Raw genomic sequence first — 23,847 nt, forward strand, 5'->3', positions numbered from 1 at the left:
GATTGATGGCGGGTGAGAGATGGGTGGTGGGTGGATGATTAACGGGTAGATGGATGGGGGGAGAGAGACGGGTTGTGGCTAGATGATTAACGGGTAGGTGGATGGCGGGAGAGAGATGGGTGGTGGGTGGATGATTAACGGGTAGATGGATGGGGGGAGAGAGATGTGTGGTGGGTGGATGATTAACGGGTAGGTGGATGGCGGGAGAGAGATGGGTGGTGGGTGGATGATTAACGGGTAGGTGGATGGGGGGAGAGAGACGGGTTGTGGCTAGATGATTAACGGGTAGGTGGATGGCGGGAGAGAGATGGGTGGTGGGTGGATGATTAACGGGTAGGTGGATGGCGGGAGAGAGATGGGTGGTGGGTGGATGATTAACGGGTAGGTGGATGGCGGGAGAGAGATGGGTGGTGGGTGGATGATTAACGGGTAGGTGGATGGCGGGAGAGAATGGTGGTGGGTGGATGATTAACGGGTAGGTGGATGGCGGGAGAGAGATGGGTAGTGGGTGGATGATTAACGGGTAGGTGGATGGGGGGAGAGAGATGTGTGGTGGGTGGATGATTAACGGGTAGGTGGATGGCGGGAGAGAGATGGGTGGTGGGTGGATGATTAACGGGTAGGTGGATGGCGGGAGAGAGATGGGTGGTGGGTGGATGATTAACGGGTAGGTGGATGGCGGAAAGTTGGATGGATAGATGGATGGATATTCTGGTTGACTGGACAGATAATTATATGTTAGGTGGGTGTGTGGGGTGTGTGGATGGATGGATTGTAAACATCATTATGCTTCAGTGTATACATGTCATAATCCACAGCAATATTTTTCGCTAAAGGCTACAGGGAACTGTGTAATTAATAATTGTAATGCATAGCACGCACTTCAGATCTCCCTCAATAAACTCTTTCAGTTCGAGTGCATTGAATTACAGACCTCATTTTCCACGCATGTCTCTTCCATAATCTGCAATGCATGCCTTTCGTTAAAAAAGAAAAAAAAAGAATAAATAACCGATGAATAAATCAATAAATCAGTATTTTAATTATAGCCAACTACAAAAACATCATTTGTAAGTGATGGTCAGAATTAATCATGAACATAGCTTTGGAAGTAATCGAGCCCAACCGTTATACGCTATAATCATACAAAAATTATCTTCCCTCTAAAAGAAAAAACTGAAATAAAATAATATATTTAAAAAAGAATCACATCAAATCCTTATGAATATCTCTTTCATTATCTCTTTCAGTTATGTGATCATTCTGTTAGACGGCATAACGTATTTTTCCCGGCAGGTTTGATAGCAGGGGCCATCTGTTTCGTGGCCATGGGTGCCGTCTGCTTCTTCTACGATCGACAAGAAACCAGACTGGACAAGCCGACAAGAAGGGGGATAGCCCCCGAGGCCGTGACGGAAGACACTGACAAAAGAGGCACCTCAACGCAAGGACCCGTGACGCAGCACGACAACCCTGCTTTCGAGAACGACTCGGCGACAGAAAGACCCCCGGAAACCATGACGCGGCCCACAGCGATCACTAACGCGGAGGAGAGCAGCAGCCAGAAGGGGCCAGCACCGCTGTCTCCTCACCAGCACGAGTTACGGGACATGGCGGCTGCGGATACTGGAGTCTCTGGTGGAGACACAAGGCTGTAGAATGCCGATGACGGAATTTCACCTTCCTCTGTTGCGGGTTTTCAAAATACATAAATGAATAAATAAAGATACAATGAAGGATGCGTCATTCTTGCATACAATGAGTGAAATACTGAATGAATAGATATATGAATTGATATATGAAATTAATGTATCATATATTGATAAACGAATAAATGAATTAATGAATAAATTGAATAACTAAATGCATAAATAAAATATTTCAATAGATAAATGTATGACTTCATCAACAAAGAAATCGACTGATTTTTTTACAACTGACTGACTAAATGCATAGATCGATGAATGCGTACCTACATCAACTGGATAATTGTGGTTGCAGTGTGGAGTAGTTCACATTAAATGACGCTTTCTCGAAAGACAAGACAAGACAAGACAAGACAAATTCTTTATTTCGAGGATAATAGATAAGCACTGGTGTGCTTTTTTACATCCAGTCCCCGCCCTGAATAGGGTCTACACTACACAATATTTAATAAAATGAAAGCATGGTGTTAGTAGAGATACATAACAGAGGAAAAAATATACATAAATCAAAACAAAACAACAACAACAACAACAACACACACACACACACACACACACACACACACACACACACACACACACACACACACACACACACACACACACACACATGGCATACAGGCACTAGCATGGTGTTAGTAAAATGCATAGGGAAAAAAATGAACAAAATGAAAGAAACAAACACACACAACACACACCGCACTACACATCAGAAGGTGAGGAAGGTTCTCAGTCAACCACACACATTTGAAAAACAGTATCAATAAAATGAACGATTTACATTACACATTATGGCATAAGGTGGGAAATGCAATGTTTTTTTAATGTGGTTGGGCAATGGTGTTTCTAGGAGTGAGTTCCATAGGGTGGCGCCTGCGTAAACCGGACTGGATTTGAACAAGTCAATTCTTGGAATTGGGATATGGACTTTGAGGGATTCCTTGATGAATTTACAGAAAATTTGTCTATTAATGTTGGTGGTGCATTACCTGTCATAATCTTTTGCATCATGATTCCTTTATTGTATTTTAAGCTACGGATTAGTGGGAGAATATTCGCTTGTTTATAGTCTGAGTTTAAAAGGGTAGTCTTTTTAAGGAGAACCAGCTTGAGCCCCCTTTTATGAAGATTCTGTAATGGCCTCATGGTATTCGCACTTGCGGGACACAGGCACCGAATGAACTTTAACTTTTTGGGCCGAATGAACTTCAACGTTTGCTTGAAATCATAAGCAAAACGAGCAAGCAGCTGATTGCCTAAAATATGGGAAATATGCAATTCGACTGAGTCGGTTGACGTATGTATTCAGAGTAGATTTTTTTCTCCAAACCCTTTGTAATCAGTGTGATTGTTTACTCAGTAAAACTGCCTGTTCTGTCAGTCTGAATCGGAGTCTGAGTCTGGGTATGAGTATGAGTATGAGTCTCTCTCTCTCTCTCTCTCTCTCTCTCTCTCTCTCTCTCTCTCTCTCTCTCTCTCTCTCTCTCTCTCTCTCTCTCTCTCTCTCTCTATCTATCTATCTGTCTATCTATCTATCTATCTATCTAACTCCATACACTGAAGTGTTTTGTTTTATTTTCTACCTTTTGTGCTTTAATGTTTTACTTGTTCGCCAGTTGATTGTATGTTACTATCTATAACATCTGCATCAGCCTATCAATTACTACTGTTTATGTACAATGATATCGTTGTGTTTCTCTGTTCTCTGTATGTCCACTGTCTGGTTCTCACTTTGGTCATGTCTCTGTATGTGCACATGTGTGTGTGTGTGGGGGGGGGGGGGTCGGAGTGAGTATGTACATGTGTGGAGGTCGGGGTGGGTTGGTGTGAATATGTTCGTTTTGTTACTTTTTACAATGATGATGATGATGATTATTATTATTATTATATCATTCGTAGTAGTAGTAGTAGTATTTACAAAATTCATTATTGTTGTGTCGTTTTCGTTCTTGCTGTCTTTGTTGTCATTAGGACAGATTGGAAGAATAGGCAATACCAAGAATCTTTATCCTTGAGTAATAAAGTTTTTGAATCTCTCTCTCTCTCTCTCTCTCTCTCTCTCTCTCTCTCTCTTCTTTTGTCTTTTTATTTTTATTTTCTTCTTTTCTGACTTTCTTTTCTTTTTTCCGTGTTATTTCATATGCATGCATAAATGTATTCGTTCTATCATGATCGAGACAAATGCCCAAGCAATACTGGTGATTGTAGTTGCCATTGTAGTATGTTGCACTTGTCATCCGTAGATTTCACAGGCAGTAGCAATACTGTACCTTTCAAACACCCTACTGTTTCTGGTACTTCTGATGACATCTCTCTCTCTCTCTCTCTCTCTCTCTCTCTCTCTCTCTCTCTCTCTCTCTCTCTCTCTCTCTTTCTGTGTATGTGTGTGTGTGTTTCTCCCACTCTCCCCCCTCTCTCTCCCTATCTTAGTGTGTGTGTGTGTGTGTGTGTGTGTGTGTGTGTGTGTGTGTGTGTGTGTGTTTCTCCCACTCTCTCCCCTCTCTCTCCCTATCTTAGTGTGTGTGTGTGTGTGTGTGTGTGTGTGTGTGTGTGTGTGTTTCTCCCACTCTCTCCCCTCTCTCTCCCTATCTTAGTGTGTGTGTGTGTGTGTGTGTGTGTGTGTGTGTGTGTGTGTGTGTGTGTGTGTGTGTGTGTGTGTTTCATTATGTATGCCATTCTGCATGAATTCTTTTATCCTTCATTTATGTGTGTGCTGTCTGTAATTAATGTAGATTAAGCAAGGACAAATTGGAAGAATAGGCTATGCCTTATAATCTTAATCCTTGAACAAGAGAGGCAAGGCCTTCAAGACTCACTTGTGATAAATTAAGTCCCCTAGCATTAATTACAGAGTAATTTCCCTTTTTTACTGTCTGCACCAAAACGTTTGCAAAATAAATAAAAATTCCATGCTTAGCAAAAGAAGTTCCTGTTTGAACAAAAAATGATAATAATGACTCCTCTTGTTGTGTCCGAATAAGAGGTCAAAGGACCAAGTTTAGAGAATAAAAAAAATATATAAATATAACAGTAAATGCAGTTTGCATATAATTAGGCTTCATTTTTTATTTTTTTATGCCCATCCCAGAGGTGCAACATTGTTTTAAACAAGATGACTGGAAAGAACTGAATTTTTCCTATTTTTATGCCAAATTTGGTGTCAACTGACAAAGTATTTGCAGAGAAAATGTCAATGTTAGAGTTAACCACGGACACGCAGACACACACACACACACACACACACACACACACACACACACACACACACACACACGTAATCCTGTTTTAGTGCAGTTGATATTTAATGTGTCTGGGCGCGTGCGCGCGCGTGCATGTGTGTATGAGTGTGTGCGTGTGTGTGTGTGTGTTTAACTAAACAATAATAATTAATGTTGTCAGTACTATTTTGGTTTTCACGTTCTGTTTTCATCATTATTCTTGTGAATACTCCCGTGTCATTTTTGACATTAATGATTTCGGTGTTCAGTGTTCTCTCTCTGTCTCTCTCTCTCTGTCTCTCTGTCTCTGTCTCTCTCTCTCTCTCTTTCTCTTTCTCTCTCTTGTTCCACATATAATATTCTTTACACTCTGGACTTTGCACAACTTTCTTCAAGAATCAATAATATTTCTATGCACAGTAAAGTATCCCCCCCCACCCCCACCCCCACTCTTTCCCCTTGTCAAATACCCTTCCCACAGAACAGACGTTGAGGTGAAGAAGATGAAACAGACTTGATATACGTATCTCTGTACCTTCACATGACGTCAACAACAGGTCACGCCACGGGACACGTCACAGATAAAATGACGTCACTTTAGTTTCCACAACTCCCTCACTTCCACACCGCATGTTGTGAGTGCGGATGCTTGCAGTCCTGTTTGGCAGTGGTTAGCAGCTGTTGAGTTGTTGTTTCGGATGGTTGCCTATTCTTTTGCTTCGCGTTTGTAAAAGCAGTAGTATACGGTGTGTGTTGTTCTGTTGTAGGTTTTCGTTTCCTGCCTTTTTTTTTTTTTAAGTCTAGTCTGTTTTATTCTTCGTGATGGCCTCCGGGGCCACCTCGCGTCAAGTTTCCACCATGACCGTGGGAGCTCAGTCCGGTGTGCAGTTCGTAAGTATGTCTGGGTGTGTGCGCTATGGAATGCACTACCAATCGAAGTTAAACTTGCACAAAATACTTGAACTTGAACTTGAACGGGAATCAGACGTTTTAGGCCTGTGAAGGCCTGTTCGTCGTTCAACTGGATACAGTATACCAGCATGCGTGGCCTAATGATAGCATACTCGATCATAAATGCTTGGGGAGTTGGCCCAATGAGCGCCTAACCTAGTCTTGAAAGATAACATGGTTGGGGCAGTCACAACACTCTGGCAAACCGTTCCATTTATTAACGACTGGCTCTGTAAAGAAGGAACTGCGCACTTTCAGTCTGCAATGTGATTTATTTAACATTAAACTGTTGCCTCTTCTGTCTCTACTTACTGCAGGTGATAGTTCGGGATTGTTGGTCTTGTAGATTCCATGTATGTATTTATAGCAATCGATCATATCTCCCCGCTGCCTCCTGTGTTCTAGACTAGGTAGCTTGAGCAAAGCGAGTCTTTCATGATAGGGCATGTTTTTCAGATGACCAGTCAGTTTTGTTGCCCGTCTTCCACCTCTCTGCACAATGTTTTTGAATACCAACACGTTCAAAAATCTCCTTGGCAACAACACCATCTTGAAAGAAAATTTTTTTACTATGACTAAATCAAAGTTCTTGCAGAAGTGTACTTGCGTACACCGCCCAACAACAACAACAAACAAAAGATGAAAATAAATAAATAAAAGAAAATGGAAGAAGTGAAGATGAAGATTCGATGGGGACATAAAAAGGCCGAGAGGTCTAGGCAGATGGCTGCCAGTCCCTGTACTACTACCACAACTACTATTTTTGTCGGTTGAAGTTTGTGTCTTGGTGTTTGACAGACTGCAAAATGTCGCGTGTGTTGTTGTTGTTGTTGTGGTGGTGGTGGTGGTGTGTGTGTGTGTGTACAACCCCACCCCTAATACCTCCCATCCCTACAATCCCCACCCCTAATACCTCCCATCCCTACAATCCCCACCCCTAATACCTCCCATCCCTACAATCCCCCACCCCTAATACCTCCCATCTCTACAATCCCCACCCCTAATACCTCCCATCCCTACAATCCCCCACCCCTAATACCTCCCCTACAATCCCCACCCCTAATACCTCCCATCCCTACAACCCCACCCCTAATACCTCCCATCCCTACAATCCCCACCCCTAATACCTCCCATCCCTACAATCCCCACCCCTAATACCTCCCATCCCTACAATCCCCACCCCTAATACCTCCCCTACAATCCCCATCCTTAATAACTCCCATCCCTACAACCCCACCCCTAATACCTCCCATCCCTACAATCCCCACCCCTAATACCTCCCCTACAATCCCCACCCCTAATACCTCCCATCCCTACAATCCCCACCCCTAATACCTCCCCTACAATCCCCATCCTTAATAACTCCCATCCCTACAATCCCCACCCCTAATACCTCCCCTACAATCCCCACCCTAAATACCTCCCATCCCTACAATCCCCACCCCTAATACCTCCCATCCCTACAATCCCCACCCCTAATACCTCCCCTACAATCCCCATCCTTAATAACTCCCATCCCTACAATACCCCACCCCCATCTCCTTCCTCCGCCGCCTCCACCACCACCATACCCCACTGCCCCTCCCCCTTCCCGTCCCCCCTTTCCCCACACACATCTCCCATCCCTATGATTCTTCTTCCTCCCCTTCCCTCCCCTCCTCTTCCACCACCATCCCCCCACACCCAACACCTCCCATTCCTCCTCCTCCTCCCCCTCCCACCCCTCCTCTTCCACGACTATACCCCCACCCCCCCCACCCCCAACACCTCCCATTCCTCCTCCTCCTACTCCTCCCCCTCCCTCCCCTTCTCTTCCACCACCATACCCCCACCCCCCCACCCCCAACACCTCCCATTCCTCCTCCTCCTACTCCTCCCCCTCCCTCCCCTTCTCTTCCACCACCATACCCCCATCCCCCCACCCCCAACACCTCCCATTCCTCCTCCTCCTCCCCCTCCCACCCCTCCTCTTCCACCCTTCACACGTCCCCTCATTCCCACTCTCCCCACATCACCCCCCATATTCCTCCTCCCACCTGTCCACCTCCCTCCTCCTCCTCCTCCTCCTCCCCAACCCCCCTGACCCACCACCACCACCACTAACACCCCCCTTCCCCACCCCACCCCACCCTCTCAGAAAGAGGCAGTAGCAGCAGGAGCAGACGACGCCAGCCACCGCTCTGCGGACGAGGCCAGTCACCCCGCTTCCCAGGGGCAGCCCAGCCTGGACCGGGTGCCGCTGGAGCGTGACCCCGAGGACGCCAAGCAGTTGAAGCCCATCCCCACCATCGTGGTCCCCATCTACAGTCAGCGGCTGGTCCTGGTCAAGATCGGAGACCAGTTTCTCCGCATCGGCACGGGCAGCAAGCCTGTCGTCAGGTGTGAGGGCGGAGGGAGGGGGGGGGTAGTGTATTGTGCTGTGCTGTATTTGTATCACTCCTTTTTGTCACAACAGATTTCTCTGTGTGAAATTCGGGCTGCTCTCCCCAGGGAGAGCACGTCGCTACACTGACAGCGCCACCCTTTCTTTGTATTTTTTCCTGCCTGCAGTTTTATTTGTTTTCCTATCGAAGTGCATTTTTCCACAGAATTTTGCCAGAGACAACCCTTTTGTTGCCCTAGGTTCTATTACGTGCGCTAAATGCATGCTGCACACGGGACCTCGGTTTGTCTCATCCGAATGACTAGCGTCCAGACCACCACTCATTCTCGCTTCCTTGGCGCACGCGTTACCTGTGGTCTGTATTGTATTGTATTGCATTTCATTGTATTCTGTTGTATTGTGTTGCATTGTATTGTGTTGCATTTCATTGAATTCTATTGTATTGCGTTGCATTGTATTGTGTTGCATTGCATTGTATTCTATTGTATTGTGTTGCATTGTATTGCACTACATTGCATTGTATTGCGTTGTGTTGCATTGTGCTATGTTGTATCGAGTTGTATTGTATAGCATTCTGTTGCCTTGCATTGTATTGTATTACATTGCAAGATAAGATAAGATACGAACACCTTTATTATCTCATAAAGAGAAATTACATCAGGCGCGGCAAAACAAACGTAGACAGTTAACACAAAACATCTTCTTCTTCTTCTGCGTTCACTCGTATACACACGAGTGGGCTTTTACGTGTATGACCGTTTTTACCCCGCCATGTAGGCAGCCATACTCCGTTTTCGGGGGTGTGCATGCTGGGTATGTTCTTGTTTCCATAACCCACCGAACGTTGATATGGATTACAGGATCTTTAACGTGCGTATTTGATCTTCTGCTTGCATATACACACGAAGGGGGTTCAGGCACTAGCAGGTCTGCACATATGTTGACCTGGGAGATCGTAAAAATCTCCACCCTTTACCCACCAGGCGCCGTCACCGTGATTCGAACCCGGGACCCTCAGATTGACAGTCCAACGCTTTAACCACTCGGCTATTGCGCCCGTCAACAACACAAAACATCAAACATGACTTAATTAAAAAGAACCAATAACATAGAAGACATACATCTAAAAAGTATTGTATAAATTCACTTAATCGAAATGTAATTAATTGTAAACATATTGAAATACACTAAGGTGAATATTGCATGTATTAGTAGTAGGCCTCCTTCGGTCATGGCTGACCATGGATAGAGTATATCCGACCTAATGTCTAAATGGGCTGTCTGCTTGGACCAAGCAGCGCCGCCTGTGTGTATTATATGTGCATGTATTATATTGCACAGTAATTAAGATAAGAATGATTTTTTTTTTAATCTCATAAAGAGAAATTTCATCAGGTGCGGTTGCGGTGCTTGTTGCATTGTATTGCATCGTGTCGTATTGTGTTGTATTGTATTGCATTGCAGTTATTGCATTGTGTTGTGTCACGTTGCATTGTAGCATTACACTGTATTGTGTTGTATTGTATTGCATTGCAATTATTGCATTGTGTTGTGTCACGTTGCATCGTAGCATTACACTGTATTGTGTTGTATTGAATTGCATTGTGTTGTGTTGTATTGCGTTGTGTTGTATTGCGTTGTGTTGTATTGCCGTGCGTTGTTGTATTGCATTGTATTGTGTTGTATTATATTGCATTACATTGTATTGTACTGTAGCAGTTTGTAGCAGTTTTGTTGTTTTAGTAGCAACAGAGACAACATTATTAGCAACAACAACAACAACAACAAAATTAGCAACTGCATGGGTCGTGTTATCATAGCACCAGCAGTGTTGGTGCTATTCCAGCAGCAGCAGCAGTTCCAGCACCAGGGAGTTGTGGCCCACTGGTAACGTGTCCGCCTAGGAAGTGCATGGGATGGAACCCCACACTGACCACAAAACCTTAAGTGGTGGTCTGCACGCTGATCATTCAGATGATACGATGAATCGATGTCCCGTGTGTAGCATGTTCTTAGCGCACGTAAAGAACCCATGGCAACAAAAGGGTTTGTGCCTGGTAAAATTCTGCAGAAAGAAAAATGACTTGGATAGGAAAACGAATACACATGCAGGCAGAAACAAAAACGAAAAAAAAACCCAACAAAAACAAAAAACCATGGGTGGTGCTGCACTGTAACGACCTCACCAAGCAGAGCGTTATTACGTCCTATGCTGATGACAGCTAACGGCGTGTTTTAATGTCGCACTATTTCCCCATATTCACAATATCCGAGGAATGTGTTTTCACTTTAACTTTAAAAAAAAGAAGGGAAAAAAAGGGTTTTTTGATAAAGGTTGGGCTGGTACTTGCTCCTGCAATATTTCAAGACAACATTAGTCATTTGACTGTGCAGTTCTCACTAACCAGTACATGAACTGGCGTGTGGTGGGGGTGTAGATTTGAACAGAAGGGTAACGTTGATACTGAAGGTGTATCATGATTCTAAATCCCGGCAAACTGTAACATTAAACAGCTCCAGTCAGTTATGATTGTCGTTTCTCATGGCCTCTGCACACGAGCAAGCTAACAGAAACCTGCCAATTGACATGTACATACTATCCACTCTTACGTCTTGGAGTAATAGACTAAGCATGTCCTGCTAATCAATACATTTTATAACCTGTCTGAGTGTATCTAATCAAGCATGTAATATTTACGAAACACATCATGCATTACTCAGCTGAGTGTGTATGTCACTTTCAAAGCAGAGTACGATGCAATGTCTAGGATGACATTTTGTAATATTTTTCGAATGTTTACATTCTGACACCCTGTCATAAGGGGCAATGGCCAATAAATGAATAACCCATCCACCCCCCACCCCCACCCCCACTGTCCAGCAAACTGAAGCCCCCCTTACACCAACCTGTGGACGACGAGGTGTCGGGGTTCCTGAAGGAGCAGCGGGCCAGGCAGGAGAAGTGCAGGACTGGAATCAGGAGGAGAGGCCAGCACAAGCCCAGAAAGACCTGGCTGGACTTCAACTTCCCGGACTTCACCTTCGTGGTGGACGAGAGCGCCAGCCTGATAGAGTCCTGGTACCGCAACGCGCGCGCTTTTTTCAACATCCGTTTGGGTGAGGAGGTTCAGGGGCGTTGTGGTGGGCTGGTGGTGGGTGAGGAGGTTCAGGGGCCTTGTGGTGGACTGGTGGTGGGTGAGGAGGTTCAAGGGTGTTGTGGTGGGTTGGTGGTGGATGAGGGAGGTTCAGGGGCGTTGTGGTGGATGAGGAGGTTTAGGGGGGTTGTGGTGGGCTGGTGGTGGGTGAGGGAGGTTCAGGGGCGTTGTGGTGGACTGGTGATGGATGAGGGAGGTTCAGGGGCGTTGTGGTGGGCTGGTGGTGGATGAGGGAGGTTCAGGGGCGTTGTGGTGGGCTGGTGGTGGATGAGGGAGGTTCAGGGGCGTTGTGGTGGGCTGGTGGTGGATGAGGGAGGGTCAGGGGCGTTGTGGTGGGATGGTGGTGGGTGAGGGAGGTTCAGGGCTGGTGGTGGATGAGGGAGGTTCAGGGGTGTTGTGGTGGGCTGGTGGTGGATGAGGGAGGTTCAGGGCTGGTGGTGGATGAGGGAGGTTCAGGGGTGTTGTGGTGAGCTGGTGGTGGATGGGTGTTTTGAGGGATTGCTGGAGATGTTAGAATGTCGGATTACTAGAGATACCGTGACGGATTACCAGAGGAGTAAGAATGATGGATCACTGGAGGTACAGTGATGAATTACTAGAGTTGTTACCATGATGGATTACTGGAGGTGTCACAATGATGGATTGCTAGAGACGTCAGAATGAGAGATATTGTGATGGATTACTATAGGTGTTAGAATGATGGATTACTACAGATATCGTAACGGATTAATAGAGGTGTTAGAATGGTGTATCATCACAGATATTGTGATGGATTACTTGAGATGTTATAATGATGGATCACTGGAGGTACAGTGATGAATTACTGGAGGTATGTGATGGAATTCTATAAAGGTTAGAATGACGGATTACCAGATGTATTGTGATAGAATACTAGAGACGTGGTGACTGATCACTTGAGGTTTCCTGATGTGTTAGAATGATAGATTATAAAAGGTATGTGATGGATAGCTGTAGCTAACTGACTGATAACTTGATGTAACTGCTGTATTACAATAGGTATTTTGATCAGTTTCAGTTTCAGTAGCTCAAGGAGGCGTCACTGCGTTCGGACAAATCCATATACGCTACACCACATCCGCCAAGCAGATGTCTGACCAGCGGCGTAGCCCAACGCGCTTAGTCAGGCCTTGAGAAAAAAATAATAATAAAAAGGTTGATAAATAATAGATAAGCGTACATGAATAAGTAAATATTTTGATCAATAACTTGATACTGGAGATGTCGTGACGGGTCACTAGAGATGTCGTGACGGATCACTAGAGGTACCGTGACGGACTACTAGAGATGTCGTGACGGACTACTAGAGATGTCGTGACGGGTCACTAGAGATGTCGTGACGGTCACTAGAGATGTCGTGACGATCACTAGAGGTACCGTGACGGACTACTAGAGATTCGTGACGATCACTAGAGGTACCGTGACGGACTACTGGAGATGTCGTGACGGGTGACTAGAGGTACCGTGACGGACTACTGGAGATGTCGTGACGATCACTAGAGGTACCGTGACGGACTACTGGAGATGTCGTGACGATCACTAGAGGTACCGTGACGGACTACTAGAGATTCGTGACGATCACTAGAGGTACCGTGACGGACTACTGGAGATGTCGTGACGGTCACTAGAGGTACCGTGACGGACTACTGGAGATGTCGTGACGGTCACTAGAGGTACCGTGACGGACTACTGGAGATGTCGTGACGATCACTAGAGGTACCGTGACTGACTACTGGAGATGTCGTGACGGGTGACCAGGCGTCAAGAGAAACGACTCAGCCGGGGGAGGAGGAGGAAAAGCCGACACGGAGGAGACGGAGTACCTGTGCGCCATGCGCACCCCTAACGGCACCTACGAGGTGCAGTTCGACAAGCAGACCTTCGGGTCGTGGTGGAGGATCACGGCGCTGTCCTTCCACGGCTACGTGGCGGAGTCGGTGCAGTTCCCCGGGCGCTGCCTGACCAAGGACTGCTTCGGCCTCTGCCTGACCCCGCCCCTCAGCGAGCGCGAGCGGGCGAGCATCTTCCGGGGCCACTGGGACAAGGCTCGAACCCTGACCATCTACACCCTGCCAGACTTCGCCGTCTGGCACCCCGGGGCCTACGTGAACTAAGGGCAGTGTGTGTGGGGTGGGGGTGAGGGGGGGTCGGAGGGGGGGGGCTGTGCGTGTGTGGACTGGGCCGAGTCATTTCAGGGTGTTGACTGAGTAAGTGGAGTGTGTGTGAACTGCGTTAAGTGGAGTGTGTGGGTTGAGTAAGGGGAGTGTGTTAACTAAGGGGAGTGTGGACTTGGTGGAGTGTATTGACTGAGTAAGTGGTGTGTGTGGGTTGAGTCAGTGGAGTGTGTGTGAACTGAGTCTGGGGAGTGTTTGGAGAGTGAGTGGAACTGTAGATCGCATGGGAATCTTTCTTGTCGTCGTGGGGAGCCCTTTTGGTTCAGTGAGTGAAGCGCTTGGCTGGCTGTGTGGTTGGAGGTGTTTCCCCCGCGTGAGGATTGAAAGTCCTGGTTGTGGCACTAATGCCTTGTGTGCAGCACACTGGGTTTTATTAGGTGTCTCGGGTTTATCATTTAATCCGAAAGACTCATTGTGGCAACCAGGGCTGAGATGGTTACAACATGAGGCTTTGTAACGTCTGTGCAGCAATCCAAATCACTTCAGTACCTGGTTTGTTTTTGGTTAAGGGGAGACCCACGCGAGGCCATGTTTCATTGAATGTCATCCCTGACATGTCGTTCCTGTTTAGTTTGGTACTATAGCGATGTCAGAGTCTCCATGGTTAATCAAGTATCTGACTAGATTGGCTTTTAGAGTGGCATCGCACAAGGCACTGGCTGAAACACTTGGATGCCAGCAGTTTCTGGAATCATAAGTAGAGACCTAAACTGACACGGGGACATGAAAGACTTGTCAAGGGTTCGTTGAAGGAGGTGGGGGGACGTTGCGAGAAATGTATCCTTCACCCAGTGGAGAATTGTATTGTGTCCCGATGTATTGCATTGTCCTGATGTATTGTGTCCTGATGTATTGCATTGTCCTGATGTATTGCATTGTTCTGATGTATTGTGTCCTGATGTATTGCATTGTTCTAATGTATTGTGTCCTGATGTATTGTGTTCTGATGTATTGCATTGTTCTAATATATTGTGTCCTGATGTATTGTGTCCTGATGTATTGTGTCCTGATGTATTGTGTTCTGATGTATTGTGTTCTGATGTATTGTGTCCTGATGTATTGTGTTCTGATGTATTGCATTGTTGTGTACTATATTGTCTTACGTTTTGTCACAACAGATTTTCTCTGTGAAATGCGTGCTGCTCTCCCCCTTTTCATGACAGTGGAAGTTTCAGTTTCCAGGTGTCCAAGCGTGCTGACTGATCCATATGCGCTACAACACATCTACATTAAAAGATAATAAGGACAATTCATTATAACATTGTTGACATAAATTTCTGGACAGACTGATATACTGTTCGATTGTTTTTTCACATAGTTTAAGAGACTAGGTGCTGAATGGGCCAATTGATTTTTATCTTAAACGCTAAGATATTTTTCTTCATTTCTTGGTTTGGTACGGAACTTCTTTTCTATCTTTCTTTTTTTCTTTTTTCTTCTTTTTTTGCATGTTCTATCTGTCGATCAAGCTTTGTAACATCTGCAATACTATGATGCATGTTCATCTGTCTTGGTCAGTTTAGATCGAGTGTGCGTGAACATGTGCGTGATCTACTTGCTTGCGACAGAGAGAGAGAGAGAGACCGGGTGGGGTGTAGTCATGTGCGTATTGAAGCGTATTTATTACGTACGGTTTCAACGTGGGTGTATGTGGGAGCGTTTCCCGCCGAGAAAATAAAAATGCAGCTTGAGCCGTCAGTCTGTCAGTACAGTGTCCGTGAGGGTCTGGATCGAATCCCGCTCTCGCCCTTTCTCCCAATGTGGGTCTGGGTCGGATCCCGCTCTCGCCCTTTCTCCCAATGTGGGTCTGGATCGAATCCCGCTCTCGCCCTTTCTCCCAATGTGGGTCTGGATCGGATCCCGCTCTCGCCCTTTCTCCCAATGTGGGTCTGGATCGGATCCCGCTCTCGCCCTTTCTCCCAATGTGGGTCTGGATCGGATCCCGCTCTCGCCCTTTCTCCCAATGTGGGTCTGGATCGGATCCCGCTCTCGCCCTTTCTCCCAATGTGGGTCTGGATCGGATCCCGCTCTCGCCCTTTCTCCCAATGTGGGTCTGGATCGAATCCCGCTCTCGCCCTTTCTCCCAATGTGGGTCTGGATCGGATCCCGCTCTCGCCCTTTCTCCCAATGTGGGTCTGGATCGGATCCCGCTCTCGCCCTTTCTCCCAATGTGGGTCTGGATCGGATCCCGCTCTCGCCCTTTCTCCCAATGTTTGACTGAAAAATCCAACGAGTATCCAGTCATTCAGATGAGACGACGTTGTAAACTGACGTCCCGTGAACAGCACGCAATGGGCGCACTGAAAAAAGAACCTATGGCAACGAGACAGTGTTGCAAAATTCTGTAGAAGAAATCCACTGTGATAGGAACACCAACATGAGCATGTACTCGAGGCCCGACTTGGGTTGTGCTGCTGATCAGGCATCTGCCTTGCAGAAGAGGTATGGCATAATACTTGTGCTGCTGATCAGGCATCTGCCTTGCAGAAGAGGTATGACATAATACTTGTGCTGCTGATCAGGCATCTGCCTTGCAGAAGAGGTATGACATAATACTTGTGCTGCTGATCAGACATCTGCCTTGCAGAAGAGGTATGACATAATACTTGTGCTGCTGATCAGGCATCTGCCTTGCAGAAGAGGTATGACATAATACTGTATGGATTTGTCCAAATGCAGTGACGGGCGCAACAGCCGAATGGTTAAAGCGTTGGACTTTCAATCTGAGGGTCCCTGGTTCGAATCACGGTGACGGCGCCTGGTGGGTAAAGGGTGGAGATTTTTACGATCTCCCAGGTCAACATATGTGCAGACCTGCCAGTGCCTGAACCCCCTTCGCGTGTATACGCAAGCAGAAGATCAAATACGCACGTTAAAGATCCTGTAATCCATGTCAGCGTTCGGTGGGTTATGGAAACAAGAACACACCCAGCATGCACACCCCCGAAAGCGGAGTATGGCTGCCTACATGGCGGGTTAAAAACGGTCATACACGTAAAAGCCCACTGGCGTATATACGAGTGAACGTGGGAGTTGCAGCCCACGAACGCAGAAGAAGAAGAAGAAGTCCAAATGCAGTGACGCCTCCTTGAGAAACTGAACCTCTCTCATTCTCTCCATCTCTCTCTTCCCTTCCTGTGTATGGAATATGACCAGCAGATGTCTTTGTTTTCTTTACGGTTTTTTTTTTTTCTTCTTTTATTTTGACTTACTTACTTGTGTAAACAACGAGTCTATGTAATAACGCGGTATTCGGTCGTCGGTCTGTGTCTGTGTGTCCATGGTGAAATTTAACATTTTCATTTTCTCTGGAAATACTTTGTCTGCCAATTCCAAATTTGGATTGAAAATAATGGGTAGGAAATCTTCACAGTCATACCAATGATAGCTTGTAAGTCTTCTGGATTAATCTGTATTTCCGGATCATGAACGGTTTATTTCGTTGAGGATCCGGATCCAGAAAATGTCGGGGTTTGAAGACGGCATGACCTCATTTTTTCGTGTTGGCAATTGAAAGAAAAGAAACACAAAGTCTGGACAGAACACATACAGTGACACTTATTACATCATCGTCGTTTTTACGGCATATGAATGATCTTAAGTGGATACTGAATTAACCAGAATGTACATAAAAGAGAAATTGAGTGACCCGTGTTGTAGTTTCTATAACTGAGCCTGTTGAACACGGATCTCCACAGAGCTGGAGAAATGGTTACATGTTGCGGTTTGCTTCAGGCAATTGCCGGCAACGTCTCCTTCACCGCGGACTTTAAAGATTGTCTTAAATGCACGAGATACACCGAAATGACATGATTTAAATGGCATTGTCACCTCGAATTCCGTAATCGATTTTTCACGCCAAGAAAACAAGTTTGAATATCATTTTTTTAACGCCATTGGTAGACGTGCATAGGCGCTGTAAGTCTGCTTACTGTCAACCCCAACATGACTGGTTCGATTCTGCTTTCATGCCTTTTTAAACCCTTTAAAATATCAAATACAGAACACGCTTTGATGACTTTTTGTTGTTTTTTGTCGTTGTTTTTCTTTAGTGTGCATCTCAAGTGAATCTTGAAAAGCCTTGCCTCTCTTGTTTTTCTGTTTGCCCAGAGGGATGGATGTAAAAAATAAGTAGTAATGCTTATCCTCTACCCTCTTTAAATAGAATTCGTTCGTTACATACAGTATCCGCCCTGCCTTGTCTGCTGCAAACACAGAGGACAAAACAACAACAACAGTATCCACCCTGCCTTGTCTGCTGCAGACACAGAGGACAAAACAACAACAACAGTATCCACCCTGCCTTGTCTGCTGCAAACACAAAGGACAAAACAACAACAACAGTATCCGCCCTGGCTTGTCTGCTGCAAACACAAAGGACAAAACAACAACAACAACAGTATCCACCCTGCCTTGTCTGCTGCAAACACAAAGGACAAAACAACAACAACAGTATCCACCCTGCCTTGTCTGCTGCAAACACAAAGGACAAAACAACAACAACAGTATCCACCCTGCCTTGTCTGCTGCAGACACAAAGGACAAAACAACAACAACAACAGTATCCACCCTGCCTTGTCTGCTGCAAACACACAGGACAAAACAACAACAACAGTATCCACCCTGCCTTGTCTGCTGCAGACACAAAGGACAAAACAACAACAACAACAGTATCCGCCCTGCCTTGTCTGCTGCAGACACAAAGGACAAAACAACAACAGTATCCACCCTGCCTTGTCTGCTGCAAACACAAAGGACAAAACAACAACAGTATCCGCCCTGCCTTGTCTGCTGCAGACACAAAGGACAAAACAACAACAACAGTATCCACCCTGCCTTGTCTGCTGCAAACACAGAGGACAAAACAACAACAACAGTATCCACCCTGCCTTGTCTCCTGCAGACACAAAGGACATAACAACAACAACAGTATCTGCCCTGCCTTGTCTGCTGCAAACACAAAGGACAAAACAACAACAGTATCCACCCTGCCTTGTCTGCTGCAGACACAAAGGACAAAACAACAACAGTTTCCACCCTGCCTTGTCTGCTGCAAGCACAAAGGACAAAACAACAACAACAACAGTATCCGCCCTGCCTTGTCTGCTGCAGACACAAAGGACAAAACAACAACAGTATCCGCCCTGCCTTGTCTGCTGCAGACACAAAGGACAAAACAACAACAACAGTATCTGCCCTGGCTTGTCTGCTGCAAACACAAAGGACAAAACAACAACAGTATCCGCCCTGCCTTGTCTGCTGCAGACACAAAGGACAAAACAACAACAACAGTATCCGGGAAGGAAATCTCTGAACAAGGTCTACATGGAGCTTCAGCTGTGAAATGCCTGTGCCCGGTATCATGCAGATCCAGCCGTCAATCACATGAGTGCTGTACTGCCCGAGTTTGCCCCTGTGTGACTTGAACATCACCCATGGACCAAGCTGGCTTCACTATGGTACTCACACACACAGGCCATCTGCTGTCCTGTTCTGGGTGTTTCCAAACTAAATCTCATAAGTTATTTTCTTTGTCCCGAGAGATCCAGAAGGTGCTGTAGGCAGTGTTATAGATTCAGAAATGTAGATCGTACCTACCGTTACTTATTTCTCCACAAAATTAATGTTCGTAGTATTAACGTGATGATGATCACCATCATCATTATCATCATCATTATTGTTAGTACTATATCGTTACCACCATTACTGATACAAAGAAAAGCCAGCTGACAAAGAGTTTATGCTGAAACATCGGTGTGGTGAATGTTTTATTTGTCATATGACCAACACACACACACACACACACACACAGAGAGAGAGAGAGAGAGAGACGTAAACACATGAACTAACAATGGACAGAGATGTACATAAATGTGTATATACTTTATAACAGACACAGTGTGGGAGAGAGACAAGGACGGACACACAAGCAGACGGTCAGAGAGAGAAAGAGAAGTCAGTGGTTGTTTGTGTATAATAGTCAGTGGTTGTTTGTGTATACGAGTCAGTGGTTGTTTGTGTATATGAGTCAGTGGTTGTTTGTGTATAATAGTCAGCAGAACACAAAACAGGATTGTCCAGGAAATGCATCCGGCGAAGATCTAAACATCTGCACGTGTTGTTGAAAATGATATTGGTGACAGCATCAAAAAGTCCCGTTGCCTGTTTTGGGCTGTGGGGGCAGTGAATCATATGCCTATCCCCTGTGTCTAGGGCTCGGCATACGCAAGCGGGACCCAATCCTCTCCTTCCGCCGTTTAACTCACTCAGTATGGCCAGTCCTCTCTTCTCCTCTACACAGACACCTCGGATGTCCAGTGGGTGTCTGAATGACCCAACCTTTAGCTTCCGTCGTCAGAATTGTGGTATTCTTTGTCAACATTCACGTCTTCAGTATAAGAGCCTTCCGCTTGCAATAATTATTTTGATGATGGTAATTGGGGTGAAACGCTGTTAACGTCGTCTCTTTCGCCGTTCGTATGGAAAGAGTTAACCTTCCCCAATCATCCGTTTATAATGTACTATCACCACCTGGGCGGAGAGGAAAATCGGAGTAAAGACCCTTTTCCAAGGACACACCACCATGCCGAAACAGGGCCTCGAACCCTGATCACTGGTGAACACTGCCAACGCTTAACCGTCTCTGTCATGGCGCCCCTCCCCGCCCCCCCCGCCCCCTCCCCGCCGTCACCCCCTGTATACTGCAACACAGCTACAACGACGATAATCATGGCATGAACAACAGCAGAAAACGTGCAGTGTTTGTCATACCTTCTGTTTGTGAAGTGAGTCGCCAGGATCATAAAGATCAGCGCCAAAGCAACAGCTGTAGGAACTGCAAATACGATCCAGATTGCCGAAAATGAGGTGGAACAAATATAACAATGAAATGAATTAATAAAGAAGAAGAGGAAGAAAATGAGTATTTTGCATATCACGTGTTTGTATTCCCTTCTAGATGAGTCTGTGTGTGTGCGTGCGTGTGTGTGAGTGTGTATGTGTGTGTATGAGTGAGATCTTCAGTTTAACGTCTATTCACTGTAAGTGTTATCAATGTGTGTGTTAGTGTGCATGTGTGTGTGTGAAAACAACAGTGACATTGTGTAAACAACAGGCACTGACATTTGCAGATTTTCAAATTCGTGCGCCCCTTGCGCTGCCTTTGTGTGTGAGTGTGCGTTCGTGTATGTATGTGTGTGCGTGCGTGTGTACGTGTGCGTGGGTGGTGGGAAGGATGTGGTGTGGCGAATCAGAAGGTGGGTGGGGTTCGCGTGCGTGTGTGTGTGTGTGTGCTTGTGTGTAGTGTATACCTGCGTGTAAGTGAGTGTGTGCTTGTGTGTAGTGTATACCTGCGTGTGAGTGTGTGTGTGTGTGGTGACGTACCGTTCCCCAGGTGGCCAGGCCATGGGTCAGTGTGGTGGTCATGGAGAAAGCTGTCCGCCCTGCCCCCACCACCCTCCCCCACTCCCCCCTCCACCTCACAGAGACGTCTGTTGCTGTTCCGTTGACTCCGTCTGTGCCCAGTGTTAAAGCGTGCAAATATCGTCATCCTTAATCATCACTGTACGCGTACAATACAAAATATCAGTTCCCCGACAAAAAAAAAAAAGTTTCCTGTATTTGCTCTGTTTCCACTATTTCAGTACACCATTTGACTATCCAGTAGTACTCACTGCCCAACAGGAAAACCCAGGGGGTAGACTGGAGAATAAGATACGGCGGCAATTTTTCGACGCGGTTTGTTTTTTGTTGTTGTTTTTTTTGTTTTTGTTTTGTTGTTTTTTAATTCCCGACAATTTGTATCAGTCGCTGAGGGTGTATGTCGTCGCTGTGTGTGGAAGGTTAGGGGTTTTTTTCGTTCTGTTTTTTTTTTTTTTTTTTTTCTTTTTTTAAGTAAGATGATTGTTGATATCTTTATCCACCCTCAGCTCTCTCTCTCTCTCTCTCTCTCTCGATACCTTCCACATCGCCTCTCCACCTTTAATCCCTCACCCAATGTGTCCGCACACATTGTATGTGTGTGTGTGTGTTCCATCCCGTTATTTACCATCATTATTAAGTGTGGAAAGATGCGTGACGAACTGACGAACACTAGGAGACAAACAGCAGAGGCGGAGGATGCTAAGGGAACTGACCTGTATCACATCCAGTCAACACCCCCGAAAATATGTATGGAGTATATTGAAAATGACTGCAGAAAAAAATATCTCACGTCTGTTTCAGTCTATGTAAAACTTAAACCAAGTTAAAGATATTAAAAACAACCTTTAAAAAGTTCTTCAACGTCTGTTTCAGTCTATGTAAAACTTAAAGATATCAAAAACAACCTTTAAAAAATTCTTCAACGTCTGTTTCAGTCTATGTAAAACTTAAATCAAGTTAAAGATAGTAAAAATAACTTTTTTTTTACAAAAAATATCTCATGTCTGCTTCAGTCGAGGTAAACTTTTAATCGAGTAAGAAATATTGATTGCCTTCAGAAAAAGAAGTAGGTATAGGTACATCAGGGACAGGTATAGGTACATCAGGGATGCCATCATGGAACACGGTCTTCATTAGGTAACATGTGAAATGTTTGGAAAAGGGAACTCTGAACAGCTGAACAACAAAACTGTTTCAATTCCTCAAGGCGGCGTCGCAGTATTCGGACAAATCCACTTCCTCTGCACAACATATTCCAGGCTGATGCCTGACCAGCAACATAACCCAACGTGCTTGGGTAGGCTTTGGGTGCATGCATGTGTATCTGTGTAACTACCAGAAAGGATTTCTTGGGTAGGCTTTGGGTGCATGCATGTGTATCTGTGTAACTACCAGAAAGGATTTCTTGGGTAGGCTTTGGGTGCATGCATGTATATCTGTGTAACTATCGGAGAGGATTTCTTGGGTAGGCTTTGGGTGCATGCATGTATATCTGTGTAACTACCAGAAAGGATTTCTTGGGTAGGCTTTGGGTGCATGCATGTATATCTGTGTAACTACCAGAGAGGATTTCTTGGGTAGGCTTTGGGTGCATGCATGTGTATCTGTGTAACTATCAGAAAGGATTTCTTGGGTAGGCTTTGGGTGCATGCATGTGTATCTGTGTAACTATCAGAAAGGATTTCTTGGGTAGGCTTTGGGTGCATGCATGTGTATCTGTGTAACTATCAGAGAGGATTTCTTCAATAGAATTTCTCCACATGACTAACACCAGAAAGAAAGTAGCCACGAAATGATACGAATATATCACATATGTTGCTCACGATCAGTTAGCACTAGGTTTTGACACGTCATCATGTCATGTTAACCATGTGATTATGATGTCACGTCAAGATGATGTTATCAGTTAAAAAGTAGCAGTGATAGACACACTTAGTTTTTCTCCCTTCTTCCCCCCCCCCCCCTCCCGTTTCTAGAACAAGCCGATGATGTCATCACATGGGCTTAACTTGGTGTCAAACGGAACACGTTCAGTACAGAATCCCCCCAGCCCGCCACCTCTCTCTGTCTCCCACGCCCCACCCCCGAATCTGTGCGTGCGTGTGTGCAGTGTATGTGTGGGTGCGTGCGCACATAAGTGAGAGAAAGAGAGGAAAACAAACATAGCCCAGACTATGCCCAGCTGTGGTCGTCATTTGCCTTTATTGCAGGTCAGCGGGTAACGTGCATCAGACGGTAATACAAGGACAAAAGTCGCAGAATCACACATACGGTATTGTTTTATCTTGCATTTAGAAAACGAACAAAAATACGTTGTGTACACATCCATGCCCAACGTAATTTTTACCTTGTATTTAGAAAACGAACAAATTCACGTTCTAAACACAGTCATTTACCCAATGTAACTGAAACCTGTCAGCTTCTGACCCGTACACCGATGCAGAATACCAACTAGTTACCCACCTGTGTTACTGAATGACTTAGGTACGAAACATGGCAAACAAACCATGAAAGCGTCACTAACAGTTCTTCCAAGATGTAGCTTTCTGAAACTTCAGCGGAAACAGACAACGAAACGACACGAAAGAACAAGTCATTGGATAATCCCACTGTTTTCGTCGTTCACAGACTTGTTCAAAGCCTTGTTTCACAATTAAAATTTTCTAACAGCCGTTTATCGTCAAATACATTTTTCATGGTTTAAAAATTGTTTTAAAATCTCAGTTACTTACGTTTTTGTTTTGTTTTTTTGTTCGATAAGAGGTAGACTAAAAACTGGAGCGTTCTGATAAAACTTACTTGGTAAAACCAACTCGCAGT

The 23,847-nt window shown here is 45.4% G+C and overlaps 1 protein-coding gene across 1 annotated transcript in view; it reads left to right on the forward strand.

Moving 5' to 3' along the window:
• LOC143298946 (uncharacterized) overlaps positions 1-3,093 on the forward strand; it is a 7,639-nt gene extending 4,546 nt beyond the window's left edge. The window contains exon 3 of the mRNA XM_076611993.1: positions 1,297-3,093. Coding sequence (XP_076468108.1) covers positions 1,297-1,658 — 362 coding nt within the window. The 3' untranslated portion in view covers positions 1,659-3,093. The remainder of the gene's footprint in view (positions 1-1,296) is intronic.
• The last annotated feature ends 20,754 nt before the right edge of the window (positions 3,094-23,847 follow it).

The sequence above is a fragment of the Babylonia areolata genome, chromosome 24 (assembly GCF_041734735.1).
Source record: "Babylonia areolata isolate BAREFJ2019XMU chromosome 24, ASM4173473v1, whole genome shotgun sequence".
Lineage (NCBI taxonomy): Eukaryota > Metazoa > Mollusca > Gastropoda > Neogastropoda > Buccinidae > Babylonia > Babylonia areolata.